General features: G+C 40.9%; 2 protein-coding genes across 2 annotated transcripts in view; both read left to right on the forward strand.

Annotated features, from left to right (window-relative positions):
* Positions 1-2072: 2072 nt before the first annotated feature.
* LOC126998764 (GMP reductase 2-like) lies at positions 2073-13909 on the forward strand. The gene is made up of 7 exons (XM_050860786.1): positions 2073-2286; positions 5506-5625; positions 9092-9250; positions 10455-10553; positions 10703-10891; positions 11779-11981; positions 12084-13909. The coding sequence occupies exons 1-7, from the start codon at positions 2200-2202 to the stop codon at positions 12286-12288; spliced, it is 1062 nt and encodes a 353-aa protein (XP_050716743.1). The 5' UTR covers positions 2073-2199; the 3' UTR covers positions 12289-13909.
* Positions 13910-16309: 2400 nt separating this feature from the next.
* LOC126998765 (uncharacterized) overlaps positions 16310-25148 on the forward strand; it is a 35047-nt gene continuing 26208 nt past the window's right edge. The window contains exon 1 of the mRNA XM_050860787.1: positions 16310-16382. Within this exon, the coding sequence (XP_050716744.1) occupies positions 16316-16382 (67 nt within the window). The 5' untranslated portion in view covers positions 16310-16315. The remainder of the gene's footprint in view (positions 16383-25148) is intronic.

Here is a 25148-nt window from a genome sequence, read left to right on the forward strand (position 1 = left end):
CCTATATCTCTATTTATATCTGTCCTTATATACAGTACATGTATTACACAAGGACATAAGGAGACTACAAAAGGCCAAAGGGGCTATATACACTATTAATACATAAGGTAGCTACTCAAGATGGGTTACTCATTACATACATATCCAGTAGTTGCTGATCTTAACTACTCTTGCTATGAACTGCTTAGCTCGTAATAAATAATGTAATTATCACATTATTTTTTACGATCATCCCAGCTCTGGAAGATTCTTTTATCAGATAAAAGAATCTTCCGGAGCTGGTGCATATGTAGCTATATGTTCAGATCTTATACGTCTCTGCCAGGGTTACAAGCAAGGAAGAGGATTTTATATATACCTTCCTTGGGTATAAGAGCGGTACGTAGGCTACTTCTTAATCATCATCTTTGATTGATTGATAGTTTATTGTCGCAAGTAAAACAACAAAGGAGAAGGGAGGAGCATGCCATCCCAACCCCTAGGCAGTACAGTGTGTGATTAGCATTTTTTTTTTTTTCACACTGACTTCCAAGAGAGTGGTGCAACGATGTACAAAAAAAAAAAAAAACGCTTATTTATCTGACTATGAAACAAAAACCAATAATGGAAAACTTCAACTGGTGGGACAATCTTTATTTTTATCATTACAACTGTTATATTTCATCTTATAATTTCCCTATTTTATTGCCTGTCAGAGGATGTTTTTACCTCGTGTACTCGAGCAGCTGCTTGGGCAAGGAGTATAAGGGTCAAAGGTCAAGGAGGTACGTGCTTGCGTGGCCGTGATGATGGAGCAACTATTATGCCATGGAGGTAGCCGTGTAACCCGGGTTAAGCCTCCAGTGCTACCTCGCTCTGCATTGACTGGGTTTTGTGCATGGCGAGGTATCACGCAGAAGGGAAGATATATGGTGGGGGGGGATGATATAAAAATTACCCCCCTTCTCCTCTTCTTTCAGCTTTTCTTCCTCCGCAGCTCCTGCTCCTCTCCATCTTCCTATCCCCCTGATAATATATTTTGTTAACCCGGCTGATAAGGTTTCTATACTTCTACTACTAATAATAATAATAATAATAATAATAATAATGCTACTCAATCACTACTACTACTACTACTACTACTACTACTACTACTAATGCTGCTGCTGCTACTACTACTTCTACTATACTATTTGCCATTACTATGAGTGACATTCATCAACAACAACACAATAAACAACAATAATGATCAATGAAGGAGAACGAGATCGAGCTCCTCAAATGCCTGTCTGAGGATTAAAACTTCCCGGGATATGTGAAAAAAATCATCGGTGACACGTTTTCACATTTCAATTAAAACTATACGTACGAGACACCACGAGGTTATATACGTAAAGCACGGCCACAGGACTATTAGGATGGATTTAAACGCCATGGAAACATGCAACATTGCGTTCACTTCCAGTATGACTGACCTATGATGACATATACTGCATTAATGTAAAAGGAAATATATCAGGTTTTATCCACCACTATCATCATGTATCAGTTGACGTATACAAATCAGAGGACTCCGCCACATCTTCCTTGACAACTACGAATAATGTCACTTATAGCAAAAAAATAGTATGCAAGGACAGTTAATTGATATATATGTGACTGGGTTTACTCTGATTTGCATTCCCCATTCTATTGACAGCAAGGAGAATGCCTATTTTTTCCTTGTATTCCTCATCCTATTGAGAGCAAAGAAAATGACGATCTTTTCCTTGTATTCCTCATCCTATTGACAGCAAGGAGAATGCCTATCTTTTCCTTGTATCCCTCATCCTATTGAGAGCAAGGAAAATGCCTATATCTTTTCCTTATATCTCCCCATTCTATTGAGAGCAAGGAGGGATCGAGGGAGGCTGCATCAATGGCGAAATGACAAATACGTACTATATTTCTCGATGCCAGTGTCTGCCAAGGTGAGGCATCCATCGAAATACACAATTATAGCCATCTTTTCCTCTTATCTCTCCCAATACCGTTGAGAGCAAGGAGGGAGAGGCAGCAAGGGCGAAATGGCAACTACAGGCCCTCGATGCCAATGTCTGCCACACAAGGCACTCAGGTCTCAGGCAGTCAGTGTGCCACTCAATCAGTGTAATCCAGCCTCTGTTGGTAGTGAAGAGAGAGAGTTAGTGCCTTGCTGTTCTCGTGACTGAAACCTGGAGGATGCCGCGTATAGACAATGACATCAAGTTAGACTTCAAGGACGTCCTTCTGCGTCCCAAAAGGTCCACCTTGAAGAGCCGGTCCGAGGTGAGTCGAGGCCTGAAATTAATGCTGAGAGATCTTGCACAATCGTCTGCTGCCTCAAGCGGCGTTCGGTAGCCAGCTCAGGTGTTCCTCTACCTGTATATCGGTCATTCATTTTTAATTGCTTCCACAGGTTTAAAGGCCGTCACGTCAGACTGAAGCACGTCATTAAATAAGGAGGTGTTGCGAGGAGTGGTAGCCAGCAACACAAAAATAGCCGTCCGGTGTATGTCCGTGTGTCCGTCTTTTCATTCCCCTTGGGCGCTGTTTTCTTTTTTTTCCCTTTTATTTCAGTCAAGGGTACAGCCTGCTAGCACTAAGAGGGAGAGAGTTAAGAAGGGAATATGCAGTGTAGAGAAAAGGAAAAAAAAAAAAAAAACCGCTGGTGTGCTAAGTTGTATGGTGTACGTAGGTTTGTCATTTCTTTCTTATATAGAGAAGGGGAGGGGATAGCTAAATGGCATTCTTTTAATATATTCTATGCTGCATTTTGCATGATTCAGGTCCTTCGTAGAATAGAAGAGCAGTAAATTATACCACCTCAGCAATCGTTATTTATGTCAAATCAATACGCCGGCCCGTGTTTTGCTTCCACACACACGAGAAGAAAAAAAAGAAAAAAAAAACTAATACATATAGCTACGTAGAGGAAGAAAGGGAAAATAGAGAATAAAGAGAGAACCAAGAAAAGGAGAGAAGAGCAGGAATAAGAGAAACAAGAAGGGGAGAGATTATAAGGAATAATAATCAAGAAAGGAAGGGAAGATAAGTAATAAGAAGAGGAACAAGAAAGAAAGTTTAGGAGGGGACCAAAAAGGGACACCAAAGACATACCACTCACTGATTACTCGTGTGTGATCAATACTGTATGAGAAAAAAAAAATGGAGGTCTACACGCATCTGGCTATAGCTTATCATGTAGTCTCCCCACATCAATAATTTCTTAATTAAGGCTGAAAAGGAGGTTAAATGCATTCTCAGAAGGGTTTATTTACATTAATTGTGAAGAGGATTTATCAAACTACCACCAAGATCATAAATCTACCCTTGGAAATATCCTCAGCTCCTACGAAAGCCTTGTTAAATGTATGTTCTTGGGCGCTGCTTCTACCTCTCACATCAGTTATTTCTTCAGGCTGAAAATGAGGTTAAATGCATTCTCAGGATTGTTTCTTTACATTCATTGTGCGGAGGATTGATCATAGTACCTCAAAGATCATAAAACTACCCTTGGAAATAGCCTCAGCTCCTACGAAAGCCTTGATTAATGCATGTTCTTGGGCGCTGTATTCTTAACGCTTCTACCTCTCACAATTATTTCTTAGGCTGAAATAAAAGGAGGTTAAACCCATTCTCAGGAGGGTTTCTTTACATTCATTGTGCAGAGGATTTGTCAGACTTTTTTTTTTTATTTTTTATTTTTTTTACGTTGATTGCCTATTGCGCCGGTAGGCATCTTCCCGGTGGGGCCTGATGGTCGGCCCAAGGCTTCTTCCAGGTGGGGCCTGATGGTCGGCCCAGCCCGTTCTGGCGCAGGCAGTCCGGGTTGATGGGTGGTCTTCAGGACAGCATGTGGGTAGTTGGCGGTGACTGAAAATTCGAACCCGCGTCGTCCATCACGCGGTGAATGTGGGCCCAGTACGCTACCACCTACGCCACCGCCTACCAAGATTATAAAACTGCCCATGAAAATGTCCACAATTCCTACGCAAGCCTTGTTAAATGCTTGTAATTACTTATAGGCGCCGGATTTTTAAAGCTTATGGTTCTATCTCAAAGCTGAAAGTCGTGCGCCTTTCATTTTTTTAATTCTGCATCTCTGTTAATTCATGTCGATACCATTCTTTTTACATTGGCAGTAGAAGATAAAATGACAAGGTAATATCAAGAGTGAGACCCTGACACACGCAGAAACATTGATATAAGTTAGAAAGAATCAACACCAAGAAGGCGCCAAGGTTTATTACACTCAAATATACGTTTCAAACATGGATCTCCTTCACACACGCGGACAAGCACACAGACTTGAGCATATGTACAAAATCACAAACAGTCACATAGACGTTGCTGCACATATCTGATATACCAACTCTGCAAATCAGTTAAATTACTCGATAGCAATTAACAGAGTCGGAAACACCAAACATACCAACACTGGCACGTACATACAAACTCATACTTTCTGGAACAAGCTTCCTCAAAACATCTGAGGCTGCAGCACAATAGACTCATTCATAATACAAATACATACTCGCCTTTCACTTCCCTCCCTATTTCATACTCACTCAGCTTTCCCTTCCCTCCTCTCCACCAGCCAGCTCACTATATATGCAAGTCATGTAAAGACCCTTCTGCCCTGCGCACTACCAAATAACAGCATCCATCATAGTCTGAGTGTGATGGAGAAGTATAGTGAAGCTCCAAAGTTAATTCGAGTTCAAGAGGAGCACCGGGGAGGAGGACTGCATGCGCCAAGCAAGATTCATATCACGGCAGCTACTTTAAGAAAAATTCGCCCGCTCTACTAACTGGCTATTGCAGTCCAGTTTAGTTCCTTATTTAATTCCCTCCAACAGCAGGTTATTTTGAAAGGGCCTCTAAGCCATCTAAGGTTGTAAAATTTCCGGGAATGTTGAACTGGGAAACTTTTCATGTTAATTTTCGGGAATTTTCGGGAATTTTCGGTAATTGAGAAAAAAAATTGCGTTTGCCTATGGCGCCATTGAATTTTTTTTCACCTATTAAGATACATGCCGCCCTCCGGTTAACTTAAAAATTACCAAAATTCCCAGTCCATGAAAATTCCCGGAAACCTTCCTTGAAAAGTTTCTGTTTTTCTGGAATTTTCCCACCCTTTGCAACCCTAAAGCCATCCCAGGATTATTTATTAAACAAATACAGATCTTGAAATTTATTTAGGGCCTCATTATTTAGGACCTGAGGTGTTTTCAAATACCCTGATCAATCGCCCAATTACTACATGCCACTGCCCTCCCTACAGACTTGATATGCTTATAGTATCATTATCATATGTGAAAATCACAAAAAATAGTATGATATTGATGTCTTAGGAACATTGTAATACTTAGTATGAGTGACTTTTAGCCCTACGGTCTTATGCTTTATTATTATTGGAATAATTACAAAGTATATGAAGTTACTAATAATAAATGTAATGCTCAGGAAAAGTGCAAATTGTTACAGTGAAAACTTTTATTTCAGGTGGATTTGGTGAGGAATATAACCTTCAGGAACTCCCAGCAGACATGGCAGGGCATCCCCATCATAGCAGCAAACATGGACACAGTGGGCACCTTCGAGATGGCCACGGCTCTCGCCAAGGTAGGGAGGGAATATGGATGATTGGTATTCATTCTCTTGCCAGCATTATCTTTTCCTGAGAACCTTCATATTCCCTGTCTGCTAGAACCTGCAGCAAGACAAATATGATGGAATTGTGGTATGTTCCTTTTAAAATATTATAATTTCTTTGTTATAGATTTCCAAAGACAGATCTTCTTTAGATAAACTGAGGTTTGTAGACAGGACCCTACGAGTGTAGCTCACTTCCTGATCACAACTAGGTAAATACATCTAGATAAATCCACAAAGGAAATTTTTCATTCTGATGTAGTAGAATATGGTGCGAATGCTCAGTTTTCCCTTTCATCCTAAAAACTTGACAGTCCAATCTGAAAATCATACAATCTTGCTAATGCAGCTGGTATTGGTTCATGTTCTCTAACACTACTAGTGAGATAGTTTGAACACCTCATTTTAAATAGTTCAATCACCCAAAGTGCCAAGCATTCTGTGGTTAGTAATCACCCAGTGCACTATTCTTGTCTCCCATCACATTTACCTTCTTTCATTCTTTAAACCTTTCACATTTTTTTTCCGAATTTCTTTCTCATTCTTTATTCTTTTTATTTTGTGAAATTCATGGTTTGTATGTGAATGTAATTAAACTTTTGAGCTAAAATAACTGTTCATTCACCCCACCATTCATATTTTGGCATTCTTTCAAATCCCTCTGACATATCAGTTATGCCAACTCTTCTGCTTATTCCTGTTTAAAAAAATTTACCTCATTCCCTCTCAGTAATTATTTTGTTTTCATCTGTTCCTCAGCTAAGCAAATACATTTGAATATGTTTAAGCTTTACAAATGCGTAAAAGTGTTAGCATTACATAGGTTCAGTTTCTAAATTTTCATCCTATCTGGCCTCTAGAATGGCTGAAGCTATATTTTTTTATGGATTAAAACTGAATCAAATTTAGTTAGGTAGTTGCTAGTCTTTTCATTTGCAAGTAATGGCATTGTGTGGTAGATAGTCTTTGCTTTTAATTTTTTATGATGCTTTTTCAGCTCAGAAAGTAACACCAAATAATTGTGTTTAGATATTAATGTCATTAGAGAATCAGCCACCAAAAACTGATGAGTCTCTGCTGCATGTAGTAAGTTAGATGGATGTGTATTTATGGTGATGCAATAGACTGAGTGTTTGAAGTTTTTCGTATTAAGTTACTAATGCTCTTACCTTATTTATATAGTTGAGCAATCTAATCACAGCATTTTGAGCCAATGTCATGGTGCTTTTTATGTATAGCTGTATAATGCAAAGCAGCTCATTTTCACATCACTGAAAACTGTAGATGTGAAGCAGCTAGGGAAAGGAAGTAGAAGTGTGGGTATTAACATTTCCCTTTTCCTTTATCAACAATGAGATGGTTTAGTATGTGCTCCTTAAGATAGTTCACACCTTACAGGAGTAAGCTGAAGGAAGGCACACCCCATTGTGGACAGCATACCTAGATCTAAGAATTGTGTATTTTTCATCATGAAAATTATATCCCCCTATTTTTGTGTGATTAACAACACACAGAGGGAAGTACATTCCTTCCATTGAGTACTGTTACAAAATACTTATTGATAATTGTGTGATACAAGCCACTTCCATTGATTCTTCTCACTAAGTAAAACAAATAAGCCATGCAGCATAAGCTCACATTTATATGTAGTATTGAATGCAGCAAAGTTTGGCAGATCACTTCCACAGACTTACCTCAGCTCTTTCCTAAGCTTTTTACTTTTGTTGTCTGAATGTCTGGCACTGCATAGCAAACAAACAATATGTTAGAATAATTTCCTCTTAATTACTGTACATAGAATTTTTTTTTTTTTTTTTTTTTTTTTTTTTTTTTTTGTAACACATAATAAAGTATTTTGTTTGCTAACACAGAATTAAGTATGTTTTTTGTTACAGGAGAAACCTAGGATGTCTGCAGCCAAAGGTTAGCATTAGTAGTGTTGAAAACAGTTCCACCTCATGTAGGGAATAATTGCTTTTCTTCTTTTCAGTGCAATGGTACTTTGACTTCTCTCTGTCCACTTGAAAAAAAAGTTGACTGTACATTTGGATGGTAGATTTTGTGATTTGGGTGCACTTATTATCTCTCCAACCCATGTAGAAGCAGTTATGAACAAGCAGTTTGTTTCTCTTAGTTTCTAGTTGCACTAATGTATTTTTTTATCCCTAAAGTTCTTGGTCAGAAAGAACTTCAGCTCTTGAAGTTGGTTTGATTTTTATAAACATATTTTCAATTTTTCCTTGACCTTGTATGCTCTCCCTAGCAACACGTCCCTTTGGGTGATGTTGATAGTTCTACAGATCTGTAATTCAGAGTAAAAACTTCAATTCCATACTTAATTTTCTGGCAAATCTTTTACCCTTTTTCATTTTGGCATTGTTGCATCTTATTTGTAACACTTATACAGTAACACTCAGTCCCTCACCATTGGCTATCATCATTGGCCTCAGTACCTTACCCTTTCCCTCTTACCATTGTTGCATCCTTATCTTGAGTATTACTTGATCCTATACTCTGCCTTAGCTTTTAAGATTCCCCTTTGTCTGCACCACTCACACACAAAGTCATTTCTATCCACAGTTTTGCCAGGGTCAGCACATCACATTGTGTTGTCTAAAGAGTTGTAATCATTGTATTTATGGTACATGCTATTTTTACAGGGAAGAATGTTCTACATTATTTTACAGAGCATATAAATAAACACCTCATTCAGATGTGTTCCATTTGGTAAAGAACTATACAACACAATAAAAATGTTATGATATTAAGTCCTTTATATTTAAAACATCAGTTCTCAGTGATTCATGGAATTTACATTTATTTTTCTAAGAAGTCACACTTAAGATGATTTGACTAGATCAGAAGTGCATGAATTTTCATGTCAATGAAATGCATGTTCAATAATCCTTGGATTTTTGCGTCGTGTATCATGGAAAAGGATGATCATTATGTATAAGCTAGTGATTCATTTATTCAGTGAATATGTTAAAGATACGTATGATGTTTTTTGACATGTTCGGATATGACATGTTATGGGATATGAATGCCAAAGATGAGAGCCTGAAGAGAGACGTGGTTGGGAAGTGGACAGTTGACAGTTAATTAGAATGGTGATGAGAGATGCTGAGAAGGATTTGTCCCTGTCAAATATCATTCATCATAAATCAATCCATGGGTATAATTGGGTGAGAGGGAATGAGAGGTGCTTGATGAAGATATACAGCTCTGGATAATGGGCTGAAGCAGAATGTATTAGACACAAATGCTGTGAGAGTGGTTTTGGCCACTTTGAGTTATTTATGTGAAATAGAAGTGCAAATAATGTACATGTTTTGTTCACTCCCCTTTATATTCTAGATAGTCTTTTGATGAACTATTCAAAGTCTGTTCATTCACTATTGAATTACAATTAACAGTAACTTGTGGTATTTTTCAGCACAAATGCTTCACTACCATCCACAAGCACTACAGCCTTGAGGATTGGAAGGAGTTTGGTGAAAACAACAAGGATGTGCTTGGCTTTGTGGCTGCGTCCTCGGGCACATCAGACGCTGACTGGGACCGCCTTCAGAAGGTCTTGGCAACCATGCCTGAGGTGAAGCCATATATCAAGATGCTTTCACTAGTTTTAACCCGTCCGCTGCGATTGGCATGGATTTGGCTTTCACTGGTAGCCTGGTAACATAATTTTATACTCCCAGGTCTTTCTCTGCCTCTGTGGTTGATAGTGGAGTTTTTCCCATGTGGTATTGGTATGCTGGATATCTCCTCCCAAGGTGCATGACTTTACATTTTTCTTTATTGAATTGTAGCAGCCACTTTTTGTTCCATTTCTGTAGCTTGGTGATGTCTTGTAGGAAATCTGCAGTCAAGGGGTTAAGGGCATTTTGATATTCTGTATTTAGCACCAACAACAGCAGATACAACATGATAGCATGCCTGTTTTTGTGTATATATATAGGAAGATGTCGATTTAATGCTGTTACACCCATACCAAACCTCTCTTACATACATTCTTTACTTTCTCCATCCCATCCTGACATACCACATAGGCTACATATCTTATATAGCAAATTACCACTCTATGTATTCATGATTATTGTGCTACATTACACTTCTCCACCCGAAATTGACCTGTCTTTTGGGCACTCTTTACTTTTGTCTGTTGTGGTTAGCGGTTAGTAGTGGACTTTTTTTTTTCTACACTCTTTTGTGTCTCCTTTGTTGTGAAAAAAAATATATAATGAATATGGCAGAATTGAGAGGTTAATACTATTTCTTATACTTTATTTTACCCCCATACTCACAATTTATCCTTTCATAACTCTCTGTGAACCATCTATTTCTTCTCTGCCCTTCACTGCTCATCTTCCATGCTTTCGTGCTTACAGAGAACTGTCCTTTAGTATTTAAGCTCAATTATCCTCTTTTCTCCCACTCAGATCATACACTTTGTCATGCTATCTGCTTTACCTCTGTATGGGATTGCAAACTTGATGGTCTTCTCTCTTGCCCTCTCAAATATCATAACCTTATTCCTGCCAACACATACTTTCAACTTTCTCCTGATCATCACGCTGTCAAATTCATCCACAACCCTCTGCAGCATCCTCTTACTTTCTGCCAATGTCACTCTCATCACTGTCATTGTATTGCATGTAATATTATAGAATTCGATGTTTACTAGAACTAAGCTTAACCTTATGACAGAAAAGATAAAATTCTATTGTAATAGTATTGATTTAACGAATTTTCATGTCATGTTTATTGTTTATTGTTTATTTTCTTATTTTTTTCAGATCAAATTCATATGTGTAGATGTTGCCAATGGATATTCAGAAATCTTTGTGGAATATGTCAGAAAAGTCCGCAAGAACTTTCCTGATCACACCATCTTGGTAAGCAATCTTATAGTCTTCATTAAATTCAATATCCATGTTTTAATAATTCTGTACAGTTTTATAGTTCAAAAATTTCAATGGTTGCTGCATGTAACTATGAAGACAATTTTGCTCCTAAGTCACAACCCCTCCCCACCCCTTCCCAGGCTGGCAACGTTGTGACGGGAGAGATGGTGGAGGAGCTGATTCTCTCTGGGGCCGACATCATTAAGGTTGGGATTGGCCCGGGCTCAGTGTGCACCACGCGCAAGAAGGCTGGAGTTGGCTACCCACAGCTCTCAGCCGTCCTGGAGTGTGCTGACGCTGCCCATGGCCTGGGGGGTCACATCATCTCAGTAAGGCTCAATTAAAAGACGAAAGAATGCATGATTGCTTGCCTTGTTATTCTGTTGTAATATTCTAAGATTGTAAGTCTAAAAAGAGGCAGTGGCTGAGTGGTCAGCGTGCAAGTGTGGTGAGCCCGTGGACCTAGGTTCGAGTCCCACTTAAACACGCTGATTTTAATTTTATAACCATTACCGAGTGGCGAAAGATAACCCACATGCTGCCCAAATCTCCAGTCAACCTTAACTAAAGCAACTTTGTTCAGTTGGAGCACTGGGGGGTAGCATGGGCCAAACAAGAGTCATGCATCACAGCTGTCACTTTAAATATATGTTTGCCTGTGCCACTAACAGGCTTGGGTTGCCCAAGAGGCCCCTCAAGACAGCCTGGCAGCACAATATCCTGAAAAAAATGAAAGCTGAAAAGCATACCACTTGTGTTTGTTATGAGTTTCAAAGTCGAGCTATTACCTCTATCTCTGACACCCTGTCCTCTTGCAGGAACTTCCCCAAGGGTGTGGCTCTTACCAAAGTCTCAAAGTTTCCATTCTGATGCTCTCTCCACACATTGTATCCTCTTCCTGTAACAACAACAACAACAACAAAATGATTATGAGGACTTTGTTATGAATTAATGTTTTTCCTATTGTTTTAATTATTCACATTTGGCAAATTTGCATTTGGCAAGCTGCCCTGGCACCAATTTGTCACTACATGCGAGACTTTACTTAATTTTCCTGTCTATCATTCATCATCATGAAAATGTGCTTTCTTACATTGTACTACTTCTGTACATATTCTTGTTTGGTTTTCAACATGATGAGCCAAATAAACAAAAATCCAGAAAGTTCAAGTGATGCAGTCCGTGTACTTGTAACAGTGTTTCTTCGTCTCTGCAGGATGGTGGCTGCACATGCCCGGGAGATATTGCCAAGGCATTTGGAGCTGGAGCTGACTTTGTCATGATGGGTGGCATGCTGGCAGGCCATGACCAGTCAGGAGGAGATTTAATAGAAGTGAATGGAAAGAAGATGAAGCAGTTCTATGGGATGTCAAGTGCCACTGCTATGCAGAAGTACTCAGGAGGAGTGGCTGAATACAGGTAAGGAATATCTTTTCATATCACAGTACTGATGACAAACCTAATGACATAGCAGGATATTTCACAGTGGTGCAGAGTCAACAGAATATGCTTTGTTTGCAGGGCAAGTGAAGGAAAGTCAGTGGAAATCCCATACAAGGGTGACGTGAACAACACAATCCTGGACATCCTGGGAGGACTGCGATCTGCCTGCACCTACACAGGAGCTGGCAAACTGAAGGAGCTTCCCAAACGCACCACCTTCATCCGGGTCACCCAGCAGACCAATGAGATCTTTGGAGGGCTTCTGGCCGAGAAACAGTCTTGATCACTGAAGAATATTATGTCACTCAGTCAAAGCTTATGTGGTAGGTATTTATGGGGTTTAATTTATTTACAGTATATATTATAACTATCACATGTTATCCTCGAAGGTACTCAATTCATGTAAGTCTCTCATAATTCAAATATATATATTTCTCATGCACTGTCCCACCTTCCATTTTAATTGTAGATTATGGTGATTATTATAATTATTGTTTGATAGAGCTGTTTCTTCATAAAATTACGTTAGGTGCCACATCTGTACTTCTTGATCTGTTGGGAAGACATTCAAATCACGTGTGGTGTTGTTTGGTGGGTGGTGTAATAGGCCTCGCATCACTGTCATGTAATAGGTTTTTCAGACTCCACAATAATATAATGATTTCACTAAAAACGAATTAAAATTATTAATGTAAAAATGTGGGCTCTTCTGTCAGACTCCTCAACAGAGTGGGGGAAATGACCTGAGCTGCTCACCCAGCAGGGAAACAATTTTTCTGGGTCTTTATTATGGCAGGTGTGGAAGACCATACATACATGGCTCACACTGAAGCAAACTCCTTAGGCTGAGTCGGGTTAGTTGGTTGGAATTTATTTAATCCTAGAAACTGGTGAATTGTGCAACATTACCTTCATGGTCCCAGAACGGATGTCATGCATTATATACCTCCAGTTTTTGGATGACATACTAATTGTCATACTAAGTGTGGCCTGAGCAAGCACAGTAGTATTATAACATTCACATGCTTTTTATTCACAGACATCATCTTATAAACTTTTGAAATTTTAGTTTGGTGTGATGAAGTGGAAGGTATAAATGACTTCATCCTATATCTGAAAGGAGTTGAAGAATCAAAAGAAAGATTTTATTGTGCCATATGATTTATTCCTTACTATTATGAATGTCATGCTATTATGTTGGTTTGTGAGGAGCATTTGAATTTCATGGTTACTGCAACATATGTTGATCATCATAGTACAACAGTTACAATCAGTAAAGACAATTATTCTATGTTTATAAGAGTTTTCAATTGAGAACTTCAAATCATAAGCTGTACAGCAATATTCTTTATTTAGTATAAAACAAGACATTGTGTATTAATTTAATCAGCATTGATGAGCTTAAGGCTTGGCCAAAAAAGTTTTGTCTCATCAGCAGCGCATCAGTATTGTTAGAAGTTTAGGACGCTGTGTAGTGTGAAGGAGAGTTGAGGGAAAACTTTGAGGAAGGACAAACAGCCCACTCTATAAAGGTGATAAGGACTGTGCCTTGGTTTGAGTAAGTCTACATATTGCTACTGCCCTCATGTTATCTGTGTGTGTGTGTGTGTGTGTGTGTGCATGCGTGTGAGAGCATGGCCGTCTGCCGTGTTCTCTCATGCTGGTGTACCGGTGGAAGAGGTTCATTGCAGCTGCTATGTTCATATTCCCTAGAATGTGGCTGATGTGAAATGCCATCTTGAAAATTTGTATGTATTGAATTTTTCCTGTTCTTATTTTAATTGGGATTGCAGTATGTGAAACTTGGTTGTCATTATTTCTGATGTGTATTATAGTAGTGAGCAAAGCACTCGCTTATTTCAAATGGTTCTGTATTTAATCATTAAAGGCAACATATGGTGTAACTGTGTTTCTGATACCCCATGCAGTGTAGCATATCATGGTGTGTATTAGTTATCAATATTATTTGTATAGTAGCTTGCACCTGCGTGGTTTAGTGGTTAGTGTGCCTGGCTGCTGCTCTGTGGGCCTGGGTTGGAATCCCGGTCCAGGCAGTCGGCGTGCAGCTCAACCAGCAGTTCATCCTCCCTTTCGGACTGGTCGATAAATGGGTACCTGGGGAAACCTGGGGAAGGCAAACTGTGGTAACCTGGATGTCACACTGGCCCTGTGTTCCAGGTTGACGGGCTCCCCCCCACCACAGGCTCAAGGGCCAATGCAACGGAGATGAGCACCGAGGCCACGCCCAGTTATAGGGTATGTCTCCAACTTTACCTACCTTATATTAATTTATGGGTGAATTACAGACTCATACTTGAATCCCACACTTCATGAAGCCTCTACGTGCAGTATTGTAAGTTAGTTTAGCACCCCTTGGCCTGGTATTTGGTTTCTCTAAATCCATGAGGCTTGCACGCCCTAACTACTAAATTTGTCTAGAATTTCGTGTGTGTTAAACGCCTGTAATCACTGCATTGGTGTATGTTCATTAATTTGTGTATGTGTGTGTATATTTGTGTGTGTGTGTGTGTGAGAGAGAGAGAGAGAGAGAGAGAGAGAGAGAGAGAGAGAGAGAGAGCATCTATGAACTCGCCTACCTAAATATCTATCTATCTATATCTATCTATCTATCTTTGTCAGTCTACACACACACACACACACACACAAAGGATAGCAGTGGTGGCGGTGTGGGGAAGTGTTTACTCTGCAGACAGCCGCCGCAGTGAGTGGGTTCAGTGCCAAGCGATTATGTGCGTGTTTTTTTTTCCCACCATCAGGTAAATAAACACTTATGACAGTTTTAAAGCAACACGAACAAACAACAATTCAAATTTATCAGTGGCGTAAATAAACACACCCCGGACAGGTTTCACACGAGTGGCTAGACAAATGTGTCGGATATGAGCATTAAGGCCACGAGCAGCTGAGCGTATGTATGCTTCCAACTTTACTTTTTACCTCTACTGCATTATCACCTCATATCAGTCACATTGCACGTACACTATCCATCCATCCATCCATCTATTCAGTTAATCAATCAGTCTGTCAACCATTCGATAGTCAACCACCCAATAAGCCACCAGCCATTCAACCGGCCAGCTGTTATTTAAAGGGTTACATTGCATTTCTAAGGGGCACATTGTTATTTAAAGGGTCACGTTGTAATTTAAAGGCCCTCAATGTATTTTAAAAGGTCACGTTGTTATTCAAAGGGCCACATTTAATTATTAAGGGCCACATTGTTATTTCAAGGGTCACTGTTATTTTAAGGGTCACATTGTATTTGGGTTATGTTGTACGAGGCATCTGTGACACACCCGAACCGTGCTAAGACGAGACCAGACGAGAAAAGATCAATGTAATAGCAGCGGATAAACCCTAAAAAAATCATGTAACGTTAGGTCACAATAGGTGGGATAATTGAGTAAACGTAAAGGCAATAAAAGCGAACTGCGCATGTCTGACCGAGCGGAGGACACACACTCTCACACACACACTTGAACTTCCCATAACGTCAGTCAGTCTGTCAGTCAGTCTCGTGAGCTCAAACGTTGGTATCGTACAAAGAGGCACACTCACTCCTCACTCACTCAGTCGTTTCATCTCCCTCTCTCTGCCTCACTCCATCCTCCTCCTCCTCCTTCTCTTCTTCCCTCTCTCTCTCTCTCTCTCTCTCTCTCTCTCTCTCTCTCTCTCTCTCTCTCTCTCTCTCTCTCTCTCTCTCTCTCTCTCTCTCTCTCTCTCTCTCTCTCTCTCTCGCTCTCTCATCCTTACTAAAAGCCTTACACAACTCCCACCAACTTTTTTTTAACAGGCCTTTCATCATTATAATTTTTTCTCCCTCCCTCGTGGCTGCTAATTACACTCTTACAGGTATATAGTCCGTGCAATTAGTGGTGGTGGTGATGGTTTTCAAAATAATTATCTTCTATCATGATTTTATTTTTATTTTTTGGTTTCGTATTTCTTGTGTCTTTAGTTCCACTTATGACTGAATGGTTTTTGGCTCTGAATTCTCACCACTTATTAGTCTTTTTTTCTTTTAGATTGTCTCGTGGAAGTTAGACGAAGAATGTTGTTGTTGTTGTTGCTGTTGTTGTGGCAAAGGCAGTAGTAAATTAATTATAATGATGAAAATAATGATAATTGATGATGATGATGATAATAATAATAATAATAATAATAATAATAATAATAATAATAATAATAACCATAATTACAAAAAAAATATATATATAATTAAGCCAGGAAGACTGACATGCAGTAAACGCCCTTCATATACAAAATTTTCTCCCTTGCAGGCGCTCGTCATGGCCAGCAGGTTCCGGCAGGCGGCGTTGGCGTGGGGCGTCCTGCTGCTGCACATCCTCTCCACAGGTGGGTACGACAAGCCCGCGTTCCGGCCGCTTTATGGCAGGGCGAGGGCCTGAAGTGGAGGCGTTGCTGCTTGGCCGTGTGAGGGAGTGGGTTGTCGCGAGGCCCTGAGGGAGGAAATTGCCTTCTGTCAAGCGTTGAGCTGATAAACATTAAACAACGAGAGTAACTTTTGTCAGCGTAGTAAAGAGGAATTTTTCACATTCTTTTATATTTAATTGTGCGGTTTTCGTTTCTGTATTTCATTATCAAGTCATTTTCCTCAAAGATATATTATGATGAGGTGTATTAGTCTTTCCTTTTATGTATGATAATTCTAATTTTACATAATTCTGCATAAAATGAAGCGCGAGCAAGGAAAACTCTTGTGGTGAGAAAATAACGTGAATTTGAAGCATATTTCGTGCTGCATGGCCGTGAGGAAGGCTCGGACGGGTCTGTCGCTGCCATAAAGATTTTCACTTTTAATATCTTGTTCCATTAACTACGTTCATTTTTCTTCTCGTTCCATACGCGTTTACATACCTAAAGAGCTTATCTGTTCACCATATAAAACGCAGAGATTCGTGACAGCAAACTATCAGCAGCAAACGACACTGATAAACCATTTTAATTTCCATTACTTTATCCTCACGAGCCATCGAGTCACGGGAACAGTTCGCGAGGAGCACTCAGCATAGAGACGATATCCTGGTGCCGCCATCGTACGACCCGAAGCACACGTGCTTATGATTATTATCTTTCCTGGCTGTGTCCGATATCTAATGGAGCCCTGCAGGCGCCCTCATTAAACAGCCGTATTAGTAAGTCAGCCGATCATGTTTCAATACCGGTATAGTTAGTTCCTTGCGTGAGTGTCGCTGGCCCGTGTTGCGAGGGACAATAGGAAGACATGCAGGTCCTTTGTTTGATTTAGACGCACGTTTATCGGACGGCGGAAATCTCTCGCGGTGATCGCTGTGTCTTCTTTCACGGGGAGGGACGGTGGCGAGCTGAGATGATTGTCAGTTTGCTGAATGTTGCAATATGATCATGGCTTTATCTATGCTGTTTTTTTTATGTGTATTCGTTTGAACTAATTGCGATCTTATTCATTCGTTTATTTATTTCCTTCGGTAGTTATTTTTGTGCATATATTTATTTGCTTCTTATCTGTTTGTGTAGAGAGTTAGTAATTAAATGAGCTTGATTTGAGTGTTGGCAAATTGGTTAGTTTTGTTAGTTAGTTAAGGAGCTATGTAGCCAGTCAGTCAGTCAGTCAGTCAGTCTCTTAATCAGTTTCTCAGTCAGTTAGTCAGTCAGTCAGTCTGTTTCTTAATCAGTTTGTCAGTCAGGTGGTTAGTTACTATATTTCCGGTATGTTAATCAATTAGTTTGCTTGTGTGTTATTTGATCAGTAAGCTAGTTGGTTATTCAGTTAGTTTTTGTTAGTTATTTACTTTTTAATCGCTGTCAATCAAACCTTGTCATAGAAATTCCTGCTAGCGGTGTCGCCTCAAGCAAAGACAGTTACGTGATGTGAGATGTCACCTGCGTGTTGTCCCTTCAAAGGCTGCGGATTTCATGGGCAGTGGCCGCTTAGGCTCCTGCACGCACCTGGTGGCCTGCCCGAGCCGAGCCTGCAGGCCACTCAGGTGCTCGGCTCACACACACACACACACACACACACACACACACACACACACACACACACACACACACACACACACACACAAAGCTATACTATCAGCCATAACTCTTCTTACCACCATTCTTCACTCGTATCATCAGGTTACAGAACTTTCCACTACTCGCCTTCTCTACTACTTGCCTTCTCCTCCTTCCTTCCTTCCTTCCTTCCTTCCTTCCTGTGTTTGTTTACGTATTTGTTTCCGTATTCTCAAACGCTCTTGACTCTCACAACAAGTGTTTTCAAAGGCATCGAAGTAGATTAAGTCGAGTTCCCAAGAGTTATTTTTCACATTCATGGTGCAGAGGACTTGTCAAACTATCACGTGGCTTATAAAACGAGCCATGGAAATACCCGGAACCTCTTCGAAAGCCCTACCAAATGTGGGTGTCTAAACCCCGAAGTGTTTGAAAATACCGACCATGTTTCTTTGATAGTGGAACGCGTAACAATGCAGAACTTTAGGCCCCAAAGTGTTTGAAAATAACCGACCATGTTTCTTTGATAGTGGAACGCGTAACAATGCAGAACTTTAGGCCCCAAAGTGTTTGAAAATACCGACCATGTTTCTTTGATAGTGGAACGCGTAACAATGCAGAACTTTAGGCCCCAAAGTGTTTCAAAATACCGACCATGTTTCTTTGATAGTGGAACGCGTAACAATGCAGAACTTTAGACGAGGCCTTAAATATATAGCATCATCATGGCTTTTGCTTCCATCTCTTAATTTTACTTTCCTGCTTTGATAACTTTCCCAATTAGCATTTTTTTCCTCCTCGTCGTGAATACAATAGAGGCTCTGAATGTGTTAATTTTCGTTCCGTCCGTGAATTTATGGATATAGTGATTGTGGTTCTGTAATTTTCTCTCTCACTCCTGCACCATCATAGGTAAAAGTATAGTTAGTGGCATACGTTATAGATGCGCGTGGCCTCATTGCTCATCTCCGTCACAATAGCCCAGAACACAGGACACCATCATAGGCAACATATAGTATACGTAAGACGCGAGAGATTAAGCTGATTATAAAAGATTGCAACACACACACACACACACACACACACACACACACACACACACACACACACACACACACACACACACACACACACACACACACACACACACACACACACACACACACACACACACACACACACAGAGCCGCCCCTTTGATCTCCTCCTCCTCCTCTGCCCTCCACCCCGTCCCCTTCCCTTCAAGCCCTTTCTTCCTTCCCTCCTTCCGTGTGCCTGCAGGTGGAGGAGGAGGAGGGTCATGCTTTGTAGTAGCTCGTCGCCCTCGCCTTCCCCGCCTCCCACTTTGTAAACTATTGTCTTAACTCTCGCCGCCAAAACTTACGACGGCGCAAGTTTCGTCCATGGATTAAATCTGACAACAGCAATTTATCTGGAGTCGATCCTGCGAAGGGGACGAGGAAGGTGGGTTGCTTGCTCTCTTTTGCTCTCGTTCTCTTGATCTCGTTCTCTTGTTCTCTCGTTCTCTCGTTCTCTCGTTCTCGTTCTCGTTCTCGTTCTCGGTGTCTCTCTGTTTCTGTCTCTGTCTCTCTCTGTTTTTGTTTCTGCTTCTCTCTCTCTCTCTCTCTCTCTCTCTCTCTCTCTCTCTCTCTCTCTCTCTCTCTCTCTCTCTCTCTCTCTCTCTCTCTCTCTCTCTCTCTCTCTCTCTCTCTCTCTCTCTCTCTCGTTCGTTTTAGATATCAGACAAGAATCCCAAACTACTGCAGCCGAGAAGAACTTTTTGGTCAGCTGTTTGTTCTGCATACGAGGAAAGGGAAAGAAAAGATGATTAGGTGCCTCATTATTGCTTGTTACGAGGTGTTTTCTACGCGTGTTGGGTTGTTTGTGTGTGTGTGTGTATGCGTGTCTGTCTCTCTCTCTGTTGGTCTGTCTGTCTGTCTGCCACGTGTTTATTTCTTCGTTTATGTGTTTGTTTATTTTACACAGAAAGGATTATCAATATCGTGGAAAATCTTCGTGAGTGTAGAAGCTTCCATGGCATGCCTGTGTTGACCAGGAGAGGGAAAGTTTATCAAAGGATCGCAATATCAAAAAGATCAAAGTCCGAAACTGCAATGGCAAAAAAAAAACTTTATTGGTTGTAGTGAACAGAAAGTGTTTTAAAGGTGACAATGGAATGTACAGTTTTAGCTATGCCACGATACAAGTCATTTCATCATTGTGTCATTACTTGCTCTCACCACGAGGTCAAAGGGCAAATGTGACGGAGACGAGCACTATAGCCACGCGTAGCTATAGAGTATGCACCCAACTTCACCTTGCCTTACTTGCTGGCCAGGAGTTTGTGCTCGTAATCTTTGGTCTATCAGCCCAGGAAGGTTCCCACACAACACAATACTCGAGGAAAGCTAATATACGCGGCCTGAAACTACTTTCCCAAAGGAGAACAAAACAGTATGAAGTTTAGGCCTCCCTCTTGGCCTTCACGAGGGGAGGAAGCACTAAGAAGAGCAATGGCACAGGCACAGTTTGAGCAATGGAAATATCTGGAAATTCTTTGGACTTAAAATCAGCACGACATGACATTACTGTTTGTCATTTGAAGCGAAGATCGTCAACACTGACAATGCCAAAACTCTTCTCCAGTCGTCTTGTTCTGTGATGGAATGTGTCGCCCGTTGACGTGATGGCACAAAATATCAGCATGCAGCCTTGTCCGACATGACGCAGCGAGCGAGGCGAGGGCAGCGTTTTCTTGCAGTTGCATCAATTCATTTTCGTGAGGCCGAGCGAGCGAGCGTGATGATTGAGTGCTTGAAGCCTTGAACACATATTTTTCCTTAACTAGAAGAGGAAAATACATCGAGATTCTTCGAAAGCTATTGAGTCTGAGACTTCGCCGACAACAGTGCCTCCCCAATAAAAAATATACGGCATCGCGGACAGTGTTCTTGCAGTTCCATCATTTTGTGAGAGTACGAGTGGGTCTCAACCTCGTGCAAGCTCTGCCTCTTCCTCACGAAGACCTATTTTTAGGTAAAAACAGTGAAAACACTTACTTTTTACCATCTATATCAAACTGGTGCATCAGAGTGTCACTGGTCCCCGTCAGCCATCTGTGGATGCTTTGACCTCACTCCCAATCATAAATTCTGTTCCAACAACGCCGTCACAACAAAGTTTTTATTTTTATTTTTAATAACTTTCACTTGATGACGGAGTGGTAATGTTGCCTGGGTGCTCAGACACTGCAGCTGAGAAAACTTTTCCCTCTGTCGTTTTACTCAGCATGCCAGTGAGAGGGGCGGACGGGCAAAGCTTCTCGTTAGGTTGGTATTTAATGCTCCGAGTAAAGATCTTGGTAAAAGATTAAGCTCCTAAGTTAGTGCTCCCGCTTACCTGTGCTTTTAACGTGTCGCTGAGTTGCTGTGTTTGTTCAGCCCTCCTTCTCCTCCTCCTTCTCGTCCTCCTCCGGTTCCTGTTACATCCTTCAGAAAAGTTCCTAACGGGGTCAAGTGAGTGATGGGCTCAGGGACGTGATGCAGGTTAGAGACAAGGCGAAGGACCCGGGGCAGGGGAGGGAGGGAGGGGTTTTGCAGGCAAAGAAAGACGAGGGAAAGAAAGAGGACGTAAAGAGAGAGAAAACTGACGAGAGATAAAAGACCACAGAGACGATATGATTAAAAAGGGAGCTGATGAAAGGGAAGGGACGTTATGGTCAAAACAAAAGATGCGGATCAAAATAGAAATATATAAAGAACAAGACCAGTGAGGTGCCATACCAAAAGAACGAGAAAAAGGGTATGATTTTTTTTCATAGAATCTAACAGGACATGAACATAACATACGAAAAAAGGACATGTTTGTACAGAAAAAAACAGACTTGTAAGAGGATAAAATGATGCAAATTAATAAGAATGATAACAAATTAAAACGAAAACATAATAATAGGTAAATGGCATCAAATTAAAAAGAAAAAAAGATGAAAAAGACTTGTAAGAAAGTAAACAAAGAGAAGGAATGAGATAAAGAACATATGACCGTAAGGAAAGCGATACAAATTAATAAGAATGATAAGAGAAAGAGATAAGAAAAGACATAATAGGTAAATGGCCCCTCAGTAGCCCCCCTTGAAGGCCCTCTGAAGTAAAGTGGTACACAGGGTCGGGCAGTGAGGGACGCGAGGCATAACCAAGTGATGGACTCGCGTTGAATCGAGAAACACTGAATCACACACCGCCCGAGTCTCTTAATGAAGCTTCGAGGCCCGGGATTCATGTTGACCTTGCCTCTTCCTCTTCCTCCTCCTCTTCCTCCTCTTCTTTTCCCTCTCCTCTATCTCTTCCACCTGTTTCTTCTACCTCCTTTCCTTCCTCTTGTTCGTCCTTTTCCTACTGTCTCTGTTCCTCTTCCTCTTCCTCAATCTTTTCCTCTTTGCCTTCTCTTCTTTTGCCTCCTTCTCTTCCTCCTGTTTCTTCCACCTCCTTTCCCTCCCTCTTGCTCCTCCTTTCCCTCCTCCTCCTCCTCCTTCTGCTTCTTTCCTTCCTTCTATTTCTCTTCCCCCTTCTCTTATTTCTCCTCCTTCTCTTATAATGAATTTTTTTTAATGGAAGCAACATCAGTGAAGCGGAATGGTGTTCGGGTCACAACTATGAGGTTTCGGGTTCGATTCCCGGGCTGAGCTGAGATGGATGAACACTGAACAGTCTCCTCTCATCTCTGCCTCTGTACCCCCAACATTGAATGGGTACTGGCCGGGTGTCAGTCGTGGGTTGTGTCCCGCCTCCCGAGTGTGTGTGTGTGTGTGTGTGTGTGTGAGGTTCCATGCAGCCGTACCCGAAGATCCGTCACTATGTATACCTAATAAGTTCTTTTCGAGAGGCTACTGGCCGGCCATCACGAGTCCAGCACGTAACCAGACCACGGTGAAAGATACCCCTCCCCCTGCACACACACACACATACAAGGTCACACAATACACGCACCAGCAGTAGCCTCGTTTCCAGAAATATTAAACACTACAACTCAGCCCCATTGTCATACTTTCCCGAGTGTCGACCGCCGTCACGCATACATCTCTCCGCCGTGTGTGTGGTGAGGTAATTCCCCAATACACTTGTCACTCCCGCTCCACAAAGGCTGAAAGAATGGACAAGAGGGAGGTAAAAACGAACCCCCACAGGAAAAGGCCACGTCAGATTTCTTGTGTAGAGTGATTGACAGAAACCTTGTGTGTGCAAATGCGTGCGTCAGGGCTTGTGAAGAAAAGGCTCACGTAAGAATCCGAGACATGAATATTATCGATTGACAAGGAGGAGAAAGAGGAGAAGGTAAATAGGAAAGGTGTGTGTACAAAGTGATGTGTGTGTGTGTGTGTGTGTGTGTGTGTGTGTGTGTGTGTGTGTGTGTGTGTTCGGCGGTCGAAATTCATCAGGAAAGAGTATGAATATGAGATTATCTCTTTTGCTTCCATTGTGTCGATAAAATCCAACCAAACGTGCTTCACCGCCACGCGAACACACTCTCTCTCTCTCTCTCTCTCTCTCTCTCTCTGTTTTCTGCTCTGTCGCTATCTCTTTTTCCTCTTATTATTATTATTATTATTATTATTATTATTATTATTATTATTATTATTATTATTATTATTATTATTATTATTATTATTATTATTATTATCATCTTCTCTTCCTCCTACTCGATATCATTACCATCATGATCATTATTATTATTCATATTACCATTACCTTCATCATCACCATCATCATCGTCATCATCACCATACACAGCATAAACGAAGAAAGAAAACGCCACGGTCAACAGCATAGTATGAGGAGTAACAACAACAGAAGCAACAACAGAATAGTATGAGGAGTAACAACAACAGAAGCAACAACAGCATAGTATGAGGAGTAACAACAACAGAAGCAACAACAGCATAGTATGAGGAGTAACAACAACAGAGGCAACAACAGCATAGTATGAGGAGTAACAACAACAGAAGCAACAACAGAATAGTATGAGGAGTAACAACAACAGAGGCAACAACAGCATAGTATGAGGAGTAACAACAATAGAAGCAACAACAATATAGTATGAGGAGTAACAACAACAGAGGCAACAACAGCATAGTATGAGGAGTAACAACAATAGAAGCAACAACAATATAGTATGAGGAGTAACAACAACAGAGGCAACAACAGCATAGTATGAGGAGTAACAACAACAGAGGCAACAACAGCAGTATCAACAACAACGAGCAGTAGTTGGCGCAGCAGCAACACGAGTCTTGCATAATGACACACACAGACACACACACACACACACAAAAAAAAAAAAAGTAGATCACGCTACGTTGCAGTGATAGCGTGGAGCGTGCAGACTCCTCGCTTTTTTTTTTATATCCCAGGAGCAGCGCCGAACAATTAAAATCTGAATAACAGCGAGTAATCATACAAATCACGTTTTACACTTTTAAACTCTCAACATTTAAACGTTGCACAGTTGACGGAATCGAGAAGGAGAGTTCCATGATCGGGGTTATTACGAGAGGGAGGATAGGACCGTTGCCAGATTGTCGTACTCAGCCTCTTATATTTACCAACTTCCGACCCCAAAACTGTCTTCTGGGCAACCAATAACGAAACTCATTTATAGTTATCGTTAAAAGAGTTAGATCCTGATGTCTCTTGGCAATAGTTAGGCGTCAGAAACCGGTAAATACGAGGCTCTGAGTACGATAATATGGCAACGGTGGAGGAGAGAGAGAGGGAGAGAGGGAGGGAGAAAAAAAGAAGAAAAGAGGAGGGACTTGGAATGCAGATAATTAGAACTGCTCGAGGATTCTGCTGCTTGCCATAAAAAAAGAAGAGCAGTGACTGATAAGGAAAATGGTTTAAGAGGAAAGAGGAAAAAGAGAAAAAAAATAGGTATGATTTAATGATATCCCTCTTCGATATAATTAAAGATAAAATATATGTGAAGAATTAGGAAGGAAAACATAACCCATACATAGTTACTACTACTACTACTACTACTACTACTATTACCTGCTTCTCCTTCTCCTTCTTCTTCTTCTTTCTCCTCTTTCTCCGATTCCATTTCCTCCTGCTCTGCCTCCTCCTCCT

The sequence above is a fragment of the Eriocheir sinensis genome, chromosome 15, assembly GCF_024679095.1.
Source record: "Eriocheir sinensis breed Jianghai 21 chromosome 15, ASM2467909v1, whole genome shotgun sequence".
Classification (NCBI taxonomy): domain Eukaryota; kingdom Metazoa; phylum Arthropoda; class Malacostraca; order Decapoda; family Varunidae; genus Eriocheir; species Eriocheir sinensis.

Excerpts from the sequence above, each read along its gene's own strand:
- LOC126998764 (XM_050860786.1), top strand. The coding sequence starts at position 2,200 with ATGCCGCGTATAGACAATGACATCAAGTTAGACTTCAAGGACGTCCTT. Across the intron at positions 2,287-5,505 it reads CCTTGAAGAGCCGGTCCGAG|GTGGATTTGGTGAGGAATAT; the intron begins GTGAGTCGAGGC and ends CTTTTATTTCAG. Across the intron at positions 10,892-11,778 it reads TGGGGGGTCACATCATCTCA|GATGGTGGCTGCACATGCCC; the intron begins GTAAGGCTCAAT and ends TCGTCTCTGCAG.